Source organism: Gadus chalcogrammus, chromosome 3, assembly GCF_026213295.1.
Source record: "Gadus chalcogrammus isolate NIFS_2021 chromosome 3, NIFS_Gcha_1.0, whole genome shotgun sequence".
NCBI classification, from domain to species: domain Eukaryota; kingdom Metazoa; phylum Chordata; class Actinopteri; order Gadiformes; family Gadidae; genus Gadus; species Gadus chalcogrammus.
In genome coordinates, this window is record NC_079414.1 from 25,478,493 (window position 1) to 25,496,371 (window position 17,879).

General features: G+C 50.3%; 1 protein-coding gene across 7 annotated transcripts in view; it reads left to right on the plus strand.

The window, feature by feature from the left end:
- ctnnd1 (catenin (cadherin-associated protein), delta 1) overlaps positions 1-17,879 on the plus strand; it is a 34,443-nt gene that overhangs the window by 617 nt on the left and 15,947 nt on the right. For 4 of the 7 annotated variants that reach the window (XM_056586929.1, XM_056586926.1, XM_056586928.1 and 1 more), the window contains exons 2-8: positions 6,134-6,284; positions 10,246-10,320; positions 11,357-11,482; positions 11,989-12,281; positions 13,549-13,639; positions 15,030-15,226; positions 16,772-17,021. In XM_056586929.1, the coding sequence (XP_056442904.1) occupies positions 6,141-6,284; positions 10,246-10,320; positions 11,357-11,482; positions 11,989-12,281; positions 13,549-13,639; positions 15,030-15,226; positions 16,772-17,021 (1,176 nt within the window). In that variant the 5' untranslated portion in view covers positions 6,134-6,140. Of the gene's footprint in view, positions 1-128; positions 444-6,133; positions 6,285-10,245; positions 10,321-11,356; positions 11,483-11,988; positions 12,282-13,548; positions 13,640-15,029; positions 15,227-16,771; positions 17,022-17,879 lie in introns of those variants that run through there. The other 3 variants (XM_056586930.1, XM_056586932.1, XM_056586931.1) reach the window with 2 other exon arrangements.

Below are 17,879 nucleotides of genomic sequence, written 5' to 3' on the forward strand. Positions count from 1 at the left end.
CGCCTATGTGCACGTTTCTGGTAACGGTGTGTGTGTGTGTGTGTGTGTGTGTGTGTGTGTGTGTGTGTGTGTGTGTGTGTGTGTGTGTGTGTGTGTGTGTGTGTGTGTGTGTTTTGAATGCGCACTGCATGGTGTGTGTGCATGTGTCGCATCACGGGCAACGCTGCAGTTAAAGTTTGAAGTGGCAGCACTGTGGTGTCCTGTCCCTCAACGTGCAGCCTGTCCCGCAACGCGCACCCTGTCACGCAGCTGTCCCGCAGCGCGGATCATGGTAACGGCTCGGTGACCCTTGTGCTTCATAAACTCGGCACAAGTTGGTCAGACAGGTACACGGAAGTGAGTCTCAGCGCACTTATCAGTTACTTGATGTGTTCAAACTGCCAACCCTTTTAGGAGGGCAGTGACGATCGACTGGGCTCCGATCGGCAGCACTCGTAAGACTCGTAAGACTTTTTTTTCATTCTATATGGTTGTTCATTGTCTGGTGTTGTCAGACCTACGCCCATTTTACCTTTCCGTTTCTTTTGATGTGGGCTGCTCGGCTCGGATACGTGTGTGTGTGTGTGTGGGGGGGGGCGAACCTGTTCCGTGAGTTTAGCCCATGGGGTGTGGCAGGGTGGAAGGCGTTTGAAGTTGCCTAGTTCTACACATTCCCATGTTTCGAGGTTTTTCTACTCGCATTTCTTCTTAACTTGAGGTTAAGAAGAGCTTTTCGTGGGAAGGCTGCGACAAAGTGCTTGATTATGTACTGTAAAGTTAGTCTCTCTGTCTGTAGGGCTTTGTATAGGGTGGACATGTAGTCTATCGCTTGTATCTATTGTCATTCCCAGGCAGCCTGTATATGAGAATGAGAACGAGTCACCACTTGTCCCTTGCACCATCAGAGATGCCTATCTCTGACCTGCACTCGCTGGATTTTAGCACAGCTTTAAACAAAATAGCTTTTTATTTCTCAACCGCTTTCTGACATTGCCTGTAGTGTGGAGTGGGGTGGTGAGTCCAGCCAGTTGTTCCAGCGAGGGGTATCATTTCTGCCATAATAACGGGCTTCCAGAGACCAGCGTGGGTGTGTCCCCAACGGACATGCGGATGTGTCTTTTTCTGGGAGACTTTTTATATATGTGGGTCTCGCTCTCTCGCTCGCTCTCTTCCTCCTTCCCTCTCTCTCCCCCTCTGTGTGTATGTGTCTCACTCTGTCTCTCACTCTGTCTCTCACTCTGTCTCTCACTCTGTCACTCACTCACTCACTCACTCACTCACTCACTCACTCACTCACTCACTCACTCACTCACTCACTCACTCACTCACTCACTCACTCACTCACTCACTCACTCACTCACTCACTCACTCACTCACTCACTCACTCACTCACTCACTCACTCACTCACTCACTCACTCTCTGTTTGTCTGTGTATGTGTGTCACTCTCTGTCTCTCCATTTCTCTGTCTCTGCTCATAGGGGCAGAGGTCTATGAGAGGCTATTAGACCCTCCTTTTGAATTAGCTTTGGTCCACCCGGCTCACACTGTTGTATAACCTGCTTCCCGGTAAACCACGGGGTCACTCCAGGAACGCACACGCCCCGTCGCCGTGGCAACCGTGTCGGCGTTGAATCGATTCCCTTGCGTCCGACCTAATCGGTCGACAGTTGGCACACGTTTTGATTGAAAGTCGGTTACCGTCCACCACCGCCTCTCGTAGCTAGGGCTCTGCGAGCCACGTTTAGGAGGGGGGCACGGTAATCCAAAATCAGAGGCAGTGGTGGTTGGACAAAAGCCAACACACACACACACACACACACACACACACACACACACACACACACACACACACACACACACACACACACACACACACACACACACACACACACACACACACACACACACACACAGGCCACTCTCTACATCTGTTGGACCATTCAAATGCCGCTGAGTCAGCCGAGCGCTGACCGCGCTGCCCGAGCCTATTCACCATAGCTGGTTGATCCTCAGCTGTGTGCTGGAACATAATGCAGGCCTGCCCACTATGGCCGGCACCAGCTCCCTTTAATGTGGCAGGCACAGCCCTGGCAGCCTGCGATAATGGTGTAACACAACACCCGAACCCACGCTGGGAGCTGAAGGCCCTACGTGTGGACGGCAGCACTGAGATGGTATCCCAATCTCAACAGAATAACAGTGGATGCCTGTGCGTTGTGGCCGGTTTCGTGTGATGCGTGCGTGTGTAGCACTTGCCCCTCAGTCTGTAGTGTGTACTGGCGTCGGTCGTAAGGAGCTTAGTGGGGCTTTGGTTTGATTGGACATAATTCAGTGTAAAACCTGATGACTCTTCCGTTAAGTTGATGATGGGTTTAGGACAGCAAGCCATTTAAAGAGCCAGATCCATGTCAGAAGTTGAACTGACCGCTGCGGGAGAACCATCGATCTCTCTTTAGCACTCGGTGCAGGAAACGAGTTTGTGCCCTTTTCAATATCAGCAAGGCACTGGTTTCCCATGCATATTTGGTGGCCCATGTGGTGCAGTGGTTTGCATTGTCTCACAGCTCGCAGCTGCACCAAGTGCTTTGGGTCATACCCGACTGGGAGCCTTTCTGTGTGCAGTGTGCGTGCTGTCCTTGTACTTTTTCTGGGTTTCCTACCAAGTCCCATAGCTACTTTGCACTCTATTAAGGCCAAGTTGTTTTGATGATATTGTTCGTGTTACAATTACATTTTGTAGTTGCTGCAGTACAGAATCGTGAGCTTCGCTTGTTCTCCTACCTTGGACTCTCGCTTTGGATAAAACTGTCTTAATGTCGACAGCTCTTCTACCTCTTGTTGTTAGTATTGAAACTGGACAGGGATAGCTTCAGTGCTTGTGAAAGGCCTGATCTGTTGTAATGTGTGATAGGACATAATGCCTATTCAGCACCATGCATGAATCGCGTTGATTATATCCTCTGTTTTTTTAACAACATAAAGTAAGCCGTCACCTGGAATGACACCTAACACCGGCCACTTGTGCATGCGTGTGCGTGCATGCGTGATTGTGCGTGCGTGTTTGTGTAATTGCTGCTAATTTCTGTTTCGGGGTAAGGTGTCAGGTTTTTGTCAGGATTTTCCTTTCAGACCCAGGCTCGGACATAAACTACCACATTCGTATCGGGACACCGATTTCAGTTTTCCACCTGAAACAACATCTTTCCAAGGTATTTTTCTTCGTCGTCCAAGCGTGCTGGAGGTAATTGGCAGGCCTTCTGGTTGGCTCCCCTTCTTCGCCTCCTGAGTAATGAACCGGGCCGGGGTGAGTCGTTGTTGTCTAGTGAGAGAGAGTAAAGCGCTTGTTATCAGGGCCGCGTCTTACAGCTGAGGCAGGATGTGACATGCCATAACTCCCTGCGGAATGTAGGAGAATGGCGTTTTGGGAAAAGCATGCCGGTGTGTTGCTCTGTCTTGTTTGTTTTTGCGTGGGTTGTTGTACGTGTCACTTTCTATGAGGGTTGATTACGTCCGGTCAATAGAAAACGGGAAGGGCCGGATCATGTTTATCGGAACCGTTACAAAACGCACACAGTCGCTGCTCATCATGTGTGTGATTTTAGAGGATGTCCGTCATGTGAGACACATTTAAGTGTGTGTGTGTGTGTGTGTGTGTGTGTGTGTGTGTGTGTGTGTGTGTGTGTGTGTGTGTGTGTGTGTGTGTGTGTGTGTGTGTGTGTGTGTGTGTGTGTGTGTGTGTGTGTGTGTGTGTGTGTGTGTGTGGAAGAGACTAGCAGGGAGGGGAGGTGCCTTCCCTCAGTAGATGTAAAGATGAGTATGTGGACTTTGAAACTGAGTATAATCGTGTGATTCGTCCTTCCCGACGAATGTGCTGTCTGTATTTGGGTCGTGAATCACAGAAGACGGAAGCAGGTTATTCTTTGACACCATATACTCTGTCAGAGACAGTGTCTACTCCTCCCATACCTTTTTGTTTGATTTATATAGTAACGGATGTTTGAGGGAAGCCAGGAGAGAAGGTAACTGTGGTTAAGTCTCCCAGAGAAACGAGGCAATACATACGCATCCTAAACACCATACCACAGTGCTACCACAGTTTCCTGTCTTTTCATATACGTGTACACTGTAAATCCAATGATTGGAGCTAGGCTTTAGCTCTAGTGTTAAGAGGGAAAATGGAGCCATTACAGGCCATGCGGTCAACAACACGCTGAGTTTAAGCAGAGGACACTTTGTTGGGCGTCCGGAATACAACCGGCCCACGGACGAGTTCAACGCTTTTAAAGTTACGGTTTAGAGAGGAAGAAAGCCACTCAGATTTCGCTAGTTTTACTCCCACTGAATACCTTGATATTCCTATCAATGTGTTATTGAATTGGATTGGCCCTGGCTCTGCCTACTTGTGAGCGTGCGCCCGTGCCAGAGGGAAAATTCTGTATTTAATATAGCCTTGTGTTTCTTTTGGGATGAAACAGACCCCAAAGAAACATGACTTTATTTAGTTTTCCACCAGCCCCCTCCTTGTTCCTTTGTTTTGTACTTCAGAGTACCGGTTATCTCCTATTGGTCCAATACAATGCAGGAGGTTATAAAAACACATTAAGTAGCACACAGACCCATATCAAACATGGAACAATAAAGAAGAGATCTTTTTCAAGCAACTGAGATTTCCTCAATGGGTAAATCAATGCTTATTTTATAATGTCCTTATGATCATCACCTATATTACCCAGCTAAAAAACATTAGATCAGGGACTATTTATTTAGTCTTGCGTCATAAGGGAGCTCTCTATCAAACCTCGCCCTGGTAGGATCCTAGTGTTTGAAAGGTCATCTCGCCTGTGACCTCAAAGCTTGTTATGCTGTGACTGTAATGGTTATTGATCCGCGAATGCTGCGAACAGGAACCTGCTCCCATCTTCTCTCACTTAAACCTACACTTTTGGTGTAGGAACATCCAAACGTCGCCTCTCTCTAGCTGTATCCACTGAGCTAGCTTACATTCTGGCCTTGGGATGGTTACGTATGTGACGAATGTATGAAGTAGGAGGCCTGATGCCCACAGTCTCCTCCATAAGCCACAGGGCTTGTTGGTTTGGTCTCGCGCAGAGTCAGACTTGGTGCATTTTTGTTCCCAAAATAATTTGTGTAATACCGGGTGTTTCGCTCCGTGTTCCCTTCTGGCTCTCTCTCTCCATCTCTCTCTCTCTCTCTCTCGCTCTCTCGCTCTCTCGCTCTCTCGCTCTCTCTCTCTCTCGCTGTCTCTCTCCTTCTCTTTCACTCTCTCCATCCCTCCCTCTCTTTGCATCTCTGTCTCTGTCTGGAGCGATGATAGAAGTGTTAATAAGCTCACATGATCGTAGGGAGGATCGCTGTGTGTGAATAGGGCCTTTTTTTATCCTTCGCTCCTCTCTCGCTCCTCTGAGCTGTCTTCACTCTGCATATCACGCACCACCACCAGTGTGATTGATTCCTGTGAAAGATAATTATTTAAAATTTCCTCCTCGCTAAGGCAGAGCACTTATTGCCTTGAAATTGAATGTGCTCATCGTCAGAAGACTCCTGGAGTTAAACTATTGTTTGAACGGGAGTGCCTCCTGTTCTCTTCCTCTTCCTCATTGTGATGTCACATCCTGCGTGTTCGTCTTTCTTCATCACCCATCTTCACTGGTCTCCGGTCACTTCAAGACGAGCCTCCATGTTTTCCTTTCCTCTCGTCCTCCTCTGCTCTCCTCTCCTTCGTGACCTCCCCATCCTGCGACCTCACCCCCTCCTCCATTTGAATCCAGCGACTTCCAACTCTCTTTCAAACTCCTTCTCTTTCCCACCTCTTCGAAACATCTGCTTCATCGTCATCTTCCGCACCTCTCTGTGCAGTAGTGCACCTCCCGCACGACGTGTGAGCGAAACGTGCGCAGAACTCTCAACAAACTCCCGCTCGTCTCCCCGTGGCCCGTGTCCGTCTCCTGCGGTCTTCACGGTCCCTTCTCCTTCTCTGCTCGGGGGGGCGGGGGGGGTCCCCCCCCCCCCCCCCGGTGCCAGACGGTGCCCGGGCCGCTGTCCTCCCTTCCCTGTGGTGGTGTGGTGGTTAACCCTGTCCTGTCTCCTGTCCTGTGCTGTCCTGTCCTGTGCTGTCCTGTGCTTGCTCCCAGCGTGTGAATGGAGCAGTGTGCGAGCACCGCCTCTCTCCTGGCCTCCGTGCGGGAGCAGGAGAGGCAGTTTGAGATGCTGAGCCGCGCCTTGGAGGACGAGCGCAGGTCGTGCGCGGGCACCCTGCCACGCCCCCTCCCCCCCGCCATGCAGGTAACGCTAGAAACCCCTTCCGAGCGCCGACGCACCCCCACCCCCACCCCCACCCCCCCTCTCTCTCCCCGTCCGGAGAGACGCCTCTGTCTGTGCGCCGGTGGTCATCCGCTGTTCTGTCGTCGTCGTCTTCATCCTACCATCCTCATCCCCGCCTTCATCAACCCATCCCGCCGAGTAGCCAGCCGCCATTCGACCTTTAGGAACCCTTCTTTGGGGTGTTGAGTTGGATGGGATGCTTGTGGTTCACTTGAATCCCCCCCCCCTGACCTCTTATAGTATCGCTCAGATCTCGTAGTTCCTCACAGGATGCTGATTAGTCAGGACCCCCTTGCGGTTCGGCCACAAGCGCATAACTTGAAGCCTGGCCAGGGGGATTCTCGAGCTGCCTCGCGGTTGCGCTCTGAAACCAGACACCAGGTTCAGTCCCCAACCCACCTGCATGCGCCCTGCTGCCCTCACCCTAAACCGGCTCCATGGTGATGACTCGTGTCTGAGTTCACCGTAAAGTGTGGACAACAGGAGTCTCGTAAACCGGACCGGATGGTAAATAGAATCACGAGCCAATTCACTGGACGACCAGATGCTCTTCTGTCTTTACCCCAGTGGAGGGGGCGGGGGTGTAATTGAATCGAGACCTTTGCCCTCCTCACCCTGTCCTCCTTCGAGGCTCCCCAGTGGCTCTCCGGGTAGAGAGCGTACCAGCAGGGCTTTGTCCTGATCGCAGCGACCAGGGTTCGATTCCTTCCGGGGATGAATGTCCTCCCCTCTGTCTCCCATGCCTTCCTGTCCATCTCACACAAATAATAACCCCGTCCTCCATCGATGAGCGAGAGTCCCGTCCGTCCGTCCGTCCACCCGTCTCTGATACCCGCGGCCGTGCCCTGTGGCCGTACCTCCCGCCCTCGCCCCCCCTCTGCTTCCAAAGCCCGCTGGAATACTCTGGATTGCATGCTGTGCGGCCTCTCTCGATCTCCAGATAGCTGCATTGTTTTCACCTCTTTTCACCAGGACTCTCTTTTGTTGCACCGCGGTTTTCATTGTCACCAATGTTGCCCCGTGAGCCACGGTCCCGTCCCGAAAGCGTACACGTTGTGAATCGTGTTTGTATGCAAGGCATGGAAAACAACCTTATTCTAACTCACACAGTGGATTTTGATGCGGGCCACGTCGCGGTCAGGAATAGATTGTTTTCCCTTCTAGCCGAGCATGAACTCCCTGGTTCTCCACCACTCCCTTTTCTCATATCAGGCCTGAGTCACCTGCCCTTTGGAAGAAGGTATGACCTCATACTCCTCATTTACCTACATGCCAAGCACACACCCATCTCATCACACACACACACACACACACACACACACACACACACACACACACACACACACACACACACACACACACACACACACACACACACACACACACACACACACACACACACACACACACACACACACACACAAGCCCCCTGTGGGTCTGTTTACTAATGAGCATTGTGTTGATACATGTACTGTGAGCCTGGAAGCTCTTCCCTGGTGTTCTTTAAATTAGTGGCTCATCTCTGTGTGTCGTCATTCTTTTTTGCACACACAAACTTAACACACACGCACACTAAGACACACATACGCACGCAAGCTCATGCACACCCATTAAGACAAGGCAAACAAATGAAGTCCCACACAAATGTTAACACACACACATATATTAACACAAGTTTTAAGACACACACACACACACACACACACACACACACACATTAAGACACACTCATTAAGACACACATGCAAACACATTAAGACACACTCATTAAGACACACACGCAAACACATTAAGACAAACGCATTAAGACACACACGCAAACACATTAAAACACACACATAAAGACTCACACAAATTAAGACACAGAAACACACATTAAGTCACACATCAACACACACGCACTACACTCCCCAGGCCTGGTCCTGGTTGATTGGCAGCCGGCTCCGAATACGGCATGCTAGGTCAGATGGTTTGGGGTGAAACTCGGAGGCCAGGCCAGCAATGTGTCCTTTTGCTAAGGCCTGGTTCTTATCTCACTTGTGTGTTTGTGTGTGTTTACATAGCCCTGGGGCTTTCGGCATGCCTCCTGCACTCGCTCACTCATTCACTCCCTTGGTCACCCTCACTCTCTCTCTCTCACAGGCAGCCCGACGCCACCATCTCCCCTCTTCACTGACAGGTTCCCACATGCTGTGATCTGCCCAGCACTCTCTCTCCTGCCTCCGCCGTGTGGGTGGAAAGTGTTAAACTTCTCTCTCTTTCTTTCTTTCTTTCTTTCTTTCTTTCTTTCTTTCTTTCTTTCTTTCTTTCTTTCTTTCTTTTACTCTCCTCTCCCCCCCCCCCCCCCCCCCCCCCCATGATGTTATGAGGTCTTCCCTGGTCGCATTAGATAGAGACCAAAAAAATAGATATTTTGTGTCCAACCGACCACAGAACTTGTGATGGTGGGCATCCGTCTGCTGGCCCCTTCTGACCCGTTGCTAAGCAACCCCCCCACCGTGTTCCGATTCTAGAGAGATTTTTGGTGTAGACATTACAGAGACGCCCTTGTGGTGAGATGGGGAACTGTCCCCGGGCTGCGTGTGACTCACGCTAGGAGGTTTTCCTACGATACGGTTTGTGTCCGTCAACCCCTTTGTAATCATCGTTCTTATTATTAAGGAATATTATCATTTACACAATGTATCAACTTTGCCCAGGCATTCATTCATTCAGTCATTCATTCATTCATTCAGTCATTCATTCATGCATGCCTTCGGTCATCTGCTCTCTGTTGTTATTGATCGACCTTGTGTTTTAATGCATGTCCACAAACCACAAAGGTGGCTGGAGTTGCATTAGCTTATGGGCAGGTTTTAAATAATTCAGTATGTGTGTCTCTCAATGTGTGTGCGTGTGTTTGTGTGGTGAGTGTGTGTGTCTCTCTTAATGTGTGTTTGTGTGTGTGTGTGTGTGTGTGTCCGTGTGTCTCTGTTAATGTGTGTGTGTGTGTGTGTGTGTGTGTGTGTGTGTGTGTGTGTGTGTGTGTGTGTGTGTGTGTGTGTGTGTGTGTGTGTGTGTGTGTGTGTGTGTGTGTGTGTGTGTGTGGTGAGTGTGTGTGTCTCTCTTAATGTGTGTTTGTGTGCGTGTGTGTGTGTCCGTGTGTCTCTTGTTAATGTGTGTGTGTGTGTGTGCGTGTGTGTGACACCGCATGACCCGTCAGACCGGCTTCATCCTGCGTTTATGTGTGAATCTGAGACTGATGGAGGGCCAACCCATGCCTGCATTAGCCTTTATCTCAGAGTGCTTCTCCCCAGCCACTTCCACCACTCACAAGAGTCTCATTTCAATATGGAAATGACATTTTACATCATCGCCAAGAAGTTCTACTACTCAAGAGACACGCCTGCAATCATTCTTGGTTCGTGAGTCGTCAGTAATTCAGTTAGCTTAGTTCTAGAACGATAAAGGATTGGTAGCAGCCCAAGTAGGGCTCATCATACATTAAGGGTAGACGTTGTAAACGGATAACGGTTGTTAACCGGAATGCCTCGCTGTGCAAATAGTCGTATACCTGCTGGTCACACTATAAACACCTTCACGGGGCCGGCCTTGGTCGCCACATAGCTGTGTGACTCAGGATCTCGACGAATGTATCAGGGAATTCACGGTCCACGCCTGAAGTGGTTCACACTCACCATCGTGTTCGTCAGTCCACCGTTGAGGACATAGAGCTCTTGACCCTTCCTGGTTGCATGTTCACCTGCCGCACATTTGAAATGCCATTCTGCCCGTCCTCTGTGTCGATCACATCGGCTTTCATCCATTCATCTCTGCATGTGGCCGCTCCTCCATCTGTGAGGGTTTGTTCCTCAGTGCTAGCGCCTTCTTGTGTGTGTCTCCTAACGTTCTCCCCCCCCCCCCCCCTCTCCTGTGCGTGCAGAACGGCCGTCTACCCTGTGATGCGGACATAGAGAGGCTCACTCTGAACGAGAGTTACATCAACGGAACACATCACGTAAGCTGACCGCCCGGGGATCACTGTCTGTAATGTTGTACATTAAAGGTTGTATCAGCGACGTTGGGTGACCTCTCTTCTGTTGGTATTTGAAGCGAGATCCCAAACAAACAGAGCCAGCTCGCCCCTCTCTTCCGCGTCAGGTGCATCCAGTAAAAACGATCATGGACGTAGCGCAAAACCCCACAACATCCGACCCTTGTCGCTGATTGGTTGGAATACAAGTTATTTTTGTTTTAAGTGGTTGGTAGTACCATTTGTTGATGTATTGTTAAACAATCCTACAACGATGCATCACATTATATGTCCAAAGATTAATACAAAGTGACTGTGTAAAGTTGTAGTGCTGGATTCCAGTCTTTATTCGTGGTCCAAACTGAGTTTTTCTTTTCGACAGAACTACGATGAAAACAGATTGGCATTAAAAAAATAACAAATTGCATCATAAAAAGGCAGATAAAAAAACATTGAGTAGAAATTAAGCACCGACGCTGGGAGCAGGGAAATCTGTTTTGAGTGCCATATTTTATTAATTAAAACAAATCAATATTTGGCGCCGGCGTAGTGATTCTCCCACGACAGTGAGACTCGTCATGTGTTTGGATCGCGGGCCGGACGGTGAACATACTGATTCTTGGGCGACTCGATGGCTTACACTCACTGAAACGCTAACCACGTAGACGTTACGCCCCGGATCGACCCAGGTTCGATTCTGACCTGCGTTCCTACGCTAGGAACGAAGTAGGTAGTTTCCTCTCTCCTTCAACACGCGTTCCGGTCTCTTTCCACTCTGCAGTCCGTAAGGATATAAGCCCCCCAAATATAAAGATTATTATTTCATACTTAATCTTTTTATTTTCTTCACATTTGAAAGGTTTGAATCCCTGCTGTGTCTTAAACGTGTGTGTGTGTGTGTGTGTGTGTGTGTGTGTGTGTGTGTGTGTGTGTGTGTGTGTGTGTGTGTGTGTGTGTGTGTGTGTGTGTGTGTGTGTGTGTGTGTGTGTGTGTGTGTGTGTGTGTGTGTGTGTGTGTGCAGTTCAGGATGGAGCCTGCTCAGGTGATGCAGGAGTCGTTCACGGTGGAGGAGGACCCCCAGCATTCTTCACCGGTGGTTTCCGTGGAGACCAATGAAGACGGGACAACGCGGCGCACCGAAACCACGGTGAGGACATGATCTTCATGTTGACCCCTTCACCGGTATTCTCTGACCTTTCCTGTATGCTCTGACCTCTAACCTTTCCTGTATTCTCTGACCTCTGACCTTTCCTGTATTCTCTGACCTTTCCTGTATGCTCTGACCTCTAACCTTTCCTGTATTCTCTGACCTCTGACCTTTCCTGTATTCTCTGACCTCTGACCTTTCCTGTATTCTCTGACCTGACCTTTCCTGTATTCTCTGACCTCTGACCTTTCCTGTATTCTCTGACCTCTGACCTTTCCTGTATTCTCTGACCTCTGACCTTTCCTGTATTCTCTGACCTCTGACCTTTCCTGTATTCTCTGACCTCTGACCTTTCCTGTATTCTCTGACCTCTGACCTTTCCTGTATTCTCTGACCTCTGACCTTTCCTGTATTCTCTGACCTCTGACCTTTCCTGTATTCTCTGGCTTCTAACCTTTCCTGTATTCTCTCCCCCCTGCCCTCCCCCCCTCCTCTCCCTCCCCCAGGTTAAGAAGATGGTGAAGACAACCACCACCAGGACGGTCATGCCCTCCGTGTCCGACACCATGTCCCTGGACGGCGGGGGCTCGGTCACGGGCGGGGGCTACCCCCAGCCCATGTGCTACCGGCAGCCCGCCGGGGGGCCCGACTACCCCACCTACACCGTCCCCCGGAACTACCACTACGGCCCCCCCGGGGGCGGCGGCGGCGGCGGAGGCTATGAGGACTACCGCGGACCCCCCCCCACCGACAACTACACCAGCCTGAGCAGAGGGGCGCGCATGGACGACCGCTACGGGTACAGGGAAACGTTTGTGTGTGTTTTACGTTCTCACCCCTTTGGTATCTCTTCTCCCGAACCCCGGGTGGCAGCACTCTCTCTCCTGCCTTCCCCCCCTGTGTGTGGGGGGAACCGCTAGACTGGTCTCTCTCTCTGTCTCTCTGTCTCACTCTCTCGGTCTCCCTCTCTCTGTCTCTGTCTCTCTTTGTCTCTGTCTCTGCCTCTTTGTCGCTGCCTCTGTCTCTCTCTGTGTCTTTTTGTCTCCGTCTCTCTGTCTCTCTGTCTCTCTGTCTCTCTGTCTCTCTGTCTCTCTGTCTCTCTCTCTCTCTCTCTCTCTCTCTCTCTCTCTCTTTCTCTTTCTCTTTCTCTTTCTCTTTCTCTTTCTCTCTCTCTCTCTCTTTTTCTCTCTCTCTCTCTCTCTTTTTCTCTCTCTCTCTCTCTCTTTTTCTCTGTCTCTCTCTCTCTCTCTCTTTGTCTCTGCCTCTCTCTCTCTGTGTCTCTTTGTCTCTGCCTCTCTCTCTCTGTGTCTCTTTGTCTCTGTCTCTCTCTCTCTGTGTCTCTTTGTCTCTGTCTCTCTTTGTCTCTGTCTCTCTCTGTCTTTGTCTCTCTGTCTTTGTCTCTGTCGTCTGTTTATCTATCCGTTTCCCAGTCTCTGTCTCTGCCGTCAACCATTCAATGATATTAATGGAGGCCTGCCCAGGTCATACTCAAGTAGATCCTTTGCAGTTGACTTGTGCGATGCCAATGGCTGTTGGCATCGCACAAGTCGACGTGTGCTTGCGTGATCTCGTCGTCATTTTTAATGAGTTCGTCGTAAATCTACGAACAATAAGCCTTGGGAATCCTCCACGACTTCAAAGACCTCCCAAAGCCTCTCTCCCTCTCTGTCTTCGTTGTGTTGCGTCTCTGCCCGTGACGTGTTCGGGGTTGTGGATTCAAGACTCACTTCAGAGTTCACATAGATCCCCCCCCCCCACCCTTTCCCAATCCCCACTTGCGCACTTATTGTATGCTGTACGTCCTGGCACTTAATGTATGCACTTATTTTATGTTGTGTACGTCCTGGCACTTAAACATAGTGCTTAGCATTGTGTAGTGTGTGATCCTAGCTATCATCGTTGCACACAGGGAATGGGTTAACCTACTGTTTGCGTGACTGTTAGTGACAAATGTACTTACTGTAAGTCGCTTTTGATAACGGCGTCTGTTAAGTGCCCTAAATGCAAAGGTAAACGTTGTACCTTTTCGGCCCGGTGTGGTTAACCGTCCGTCCCCCGTCCACCAGACCCGCCCACCAAGGAGGCTACAGGACACTGGACCCCAGCTACAGAGCGGCCAGCAGGAACCAGTTGGACCCCTACGCTGCGCAGCCTCAGGTGAGTGACCCTGGACGTCCCAGGTGTAGCAGCCGCCCGGCCGAGGAATGCCTTGGGGGCGCGCCAACGGAACGGAGATAACGTTATCTGGCGTCAGATTAGGAAGGCAACTAGCAGTTGGTCTCCCGAAGGGAAGGTAAAAATCATAGTCGAATCTGTTCACGATTGTAGTTTTCCCTTGGTCTGAGCACTGCTGGCCTGTTTTCCTCCGCTGCAGAAAGAATGTCTGAGCTAATGTTTTAGTCTATCTAGTACCAAGGATTTAAACATATTGAATCCCATTTGGCTCAGAGCTCACTGGAAACCCTAGTTAGAAATTGTCATCCCGTCTCTCTGTGTGTGTGTGTGTCATTTGTTTCTGTGTGTGTGTGTGTGTGTGTGTGTTTGTTTTTTTCTCTATATCTGTGTTTCTTGTGTGTGGGTTTGTTTCTTTGTGTGTGTCTGTGTGTTTGTTTCTGTGTGTATTCAAAAGACTCAATTCGACAAAAGACTCAATGCTCACTTATTCAGAGTTCACCCTAGACTCTGCATGTACCCACCCCCCACTACGTCCTTCCACTTAAAACTCTACTTAGCATTGTGTTGCATCTTATTCTTACTGTCTTTGTTGTACACAGGGAACTGGTTAACCTTGCGATTGTAAGTGCTGGGCACTTATTAAAGGTTGGGTATGGGATTTGCGAAATGCCAGCAGATTTTGAAAATACACAACTCAAATGGTCCTACCCCCTCTCCTTCAACGCTGACTCTGACTCCACCCATTCCAAGTACATGGACGCGCAATCATGCACGAGCGCGAACAGAGATGCGCGAGAGCGAGTCATTTGCTAGTTAGCTAGCTCCAGTAGCTACCGCAGGATAACAACAAACAGAAGCTTGCTCTGGGTCACGAGGTTTGAGTGCGTGCACGAAGGGGTCGCGCGCGGGGGAGGGGGACTGCAGTACGACCGCTTGATTGACGTACTTACTGTCCAATGCAACTCGGTGGCTCTGGAAATCATTGGCTGGAGTTTTTCGAGCCCTGCCCGTTCCACAGATGATTGACTTGTTTAATTTTCATGTCAGTACTTACTAACTCAGTGGCAGTAAGTGGGTTATGATAAGGATTTCAAGTAATTTTGCAAAAATGGCCAAAAAAGCGAATTCCATACCCAACCTTTAAGTGCTTGGCACTATATTGTTGTTTCTCTTCCTTCTCACAGTTGTACTTTATGTAAGTCGCTGTGGATAAAAGCGTCTGCTAAACGCCCTCATTGCATTGTGTGTGTGTGTGTGTGTGTGTGTGTGTGTGTGTGTGTGTGTGTGTGTGTGTGTGTGTGTGTGTGTGTGTGTGTGTGTGTGTGTGTGTGTGTGTGTGTGTGTGTGTGTGTGTGTGTGTGTGTGTGTGTAGGTGGGCCGTATGGGCAGTGCGTTGGAGCTCTCCGGCATGCAGCGGTTCGTCCCGGAGCCGTACGGCCTGGAGGACGACCAGCGCAGCATGGGCTACGACGAGCCCGACTACGGGATGGGCATGCCGGCCATCCACTACAGCACCGTGCCCCGCAACCACAACGTGTACACCCCCCAGGGACCCCCGCGCAGGACCGGGTGAGAGCCCACCACCTGCAGACGTCTCCGTCGGTTTAGTGGGAAGCAATGTGGATAGTGCGACGGTTTGGGTTCTCGACCCCAAGATCAAAGGTTATGGGTTCCATCCCATAGGTTATGGGTTCCATCTCATAGGTTATGGGTTCCATCCCATAGGTTATGGGTTCCTTCCCATAGGTTATGGGTTCCATCTCATAGGTTATGGGTTCCATCCCATAGGTTATGGGTTCCATCTCATAGGTTATGGGTTCCATCTCATAGGTTATGGGTTCCATCTCATAGGTTATGGGTTCCTTCCCATAGGTTATGGGTTCCATCCCATAGGTTATGGGTTCCATCCCATAGGTTATGGGTTCCATCTCATAGGTTATGGGTTCCATCTCATAGGTTATGGGTTCCATCCCATAGGTTATGGGTTCCATCTCATAGGTTATGGGTTCCATCCCATAGGTTATGGGTTCCATCTCATAGGTTATGGGTTCCATCTCATAGGTTATGGGTTCCATCCCAAAGGTTATGGGTTCCATCTCATAGGTTATGGGTTCCATCTCATAGGTTATGGGTTCCATCCCAAAGGTTATGGGTTCCATCTCATAGGTTATGGGTTCCATCCCATAGGTTATGGGTTCCATCTCATAGCTTATGGGTTCCATCCCAAAGGTTTGCGGTTCCATCCCAAAGGCTAGGGGTGACATCACAAAAAGTTATAGGTTCCATCCCAAAGCTTATGGGTTCCATCCCAAAGGCTATTGGTTCCTTCCCAAAGGCTATTGGTTCCATCCCAAAGCTTATGGGTTCCATCCCAAGCCCCTGTAATCTAGCTGTTGCCACCCATGAGCTGGAGATAAATGAGTCTTTAATATTTGATTGAAAATGTCATACATTTTCATTGCATGTTGTAGTTGAACCTAGTTGAAAATCAATAAGTCTATGAATCGTTAATAATTTATGAGACAAAATTCTGTTTTTGTTTTATTAAACACTTCATGCTCCACGTTAGTTATGTGAAACAATAATTCATGAAGCATAAACAATTCAAAGGAACAGAATAATAAAACAACATGCCTAAAACAGACGTTCTTTTCAGCTAACAAATGACATGGGGCCCAAATCTAGACCAACAAGACCAAACCAAATCCATTATTTAAGAAATGGGCCATTTAGTCGGCCAACGTGTCAGACCTTTACGTTTCATATGTGACAGGGTTTATTGAAAATGAGATTATTATTTTTTTAAGTTACTGATCATCCCATGACCTCATGTTTGTTTGCTATTTCTATTTATTTTTTATGTTATTGCTTTGTTTGTGGAAATGGTTCATGAACAAAAAGTTTTAGAAATTTAAAAAAGTAAAAAAATAAAACTTTGATCAATCGATTGATTCATCACTACCATCCCTGGTCGGAGAAGGAGGATGCGTTCAAAGCCTTACGTCCCTGACATCAGAACACAGACTGACAACGCGCTCCTCCTCCTCCTCCTCCTCCTCCTCCTCCTCCTCCTCCTCCTCCTCCTCCTCCTCCTCCTCCTCCTCCTCCTCCTAGGAGCTACGAGGGCCAGCTTGACGGGGCCTCCGACATGTACTACTGGGGCCAGGGGGCCCCAATGGCCCAGGGGGAGCGCGGCAGCATGGCGTCCCTGGACAGCACCCTGCGGAAGGGCCCCGGTCCCGGGCCCGGGGGCTGGCGCCAGCCGGAGCTCCCGGAGGTCATCGCCATGCTCAACTACAGGCTGGACCCGGTCAAGAGCAACGCCGCCGCCTTCCTGCAGCACCTCACCTTCAAGAACGACAAGGTGGGACCAGCGGGGGCGTGGGTGTGTGGTGGGACCAGCGGGGGCGTGGGTGTGTGGTGGGACCAGCGGGGGCGTGGGTGTGTGGTGGGACCAGCGGGGGCGTGGGTGTGTGGTGGGACCAGCGGGGGCGTGGGTGTGTGGTGGGACCAGCGGGGGCGTGGGTGTGTGGTGGGACCAGCGGGGGCGTGGGTGTGTGGTGGGACCAGCGGGGGCGTGGGTGTGTGGTGGGACCAGCGGGGGCGTGGGTGTGTGGTGGGACCAGCGGGGGCGTGGGTGTGTGGTGGGACCAGCGGGGGCGGGGGTGTGTGGGCGGGGGCTGGGATTCTGAGGTCTTCATGGGAGGGGCTTGGGGTTTGCCCAGGGGAACATCCACACCGACTGTGGGTGGATGTTTGTAGATGTCCCACTGTGTGTGTGTGTGTGTGTGTGTGTGTGTGTTTCTTTCTGTTTGTGTACATGGGTGTTTGTTTCTGTGTGTGTGTGTGTATTTGTGTGTTTCTTGCATACGGATGGATTTTTGTAGTTGTCCCACTTTATGACGAAAAACATGAACATTTTGGGGGGGAGGGGGACCGGCTTAGCCCAGGACGTACAGCGGGGTCGGTTGGTAACCAGAAGGTTGCTAGGTCGATCCCTAGCTGAGTGCCGAGGTGTCCCTGAGCAAGGCACCTCACCCTAACTGCTCCCGACGAGCTGGCTGTCGCCCTGCGTGGTCGACACCGCCGTCGATCTGAGAATGAACCGTTGGAAGCTATTTCGGTAAAAGCGTCAAATGCCAGATGCCCTCAACGAGGAAAAGCAAAGCCACGAGACTGGGGGGATAAGTATCGATTGACGTAATGAAAGAGGGCCTTGTGG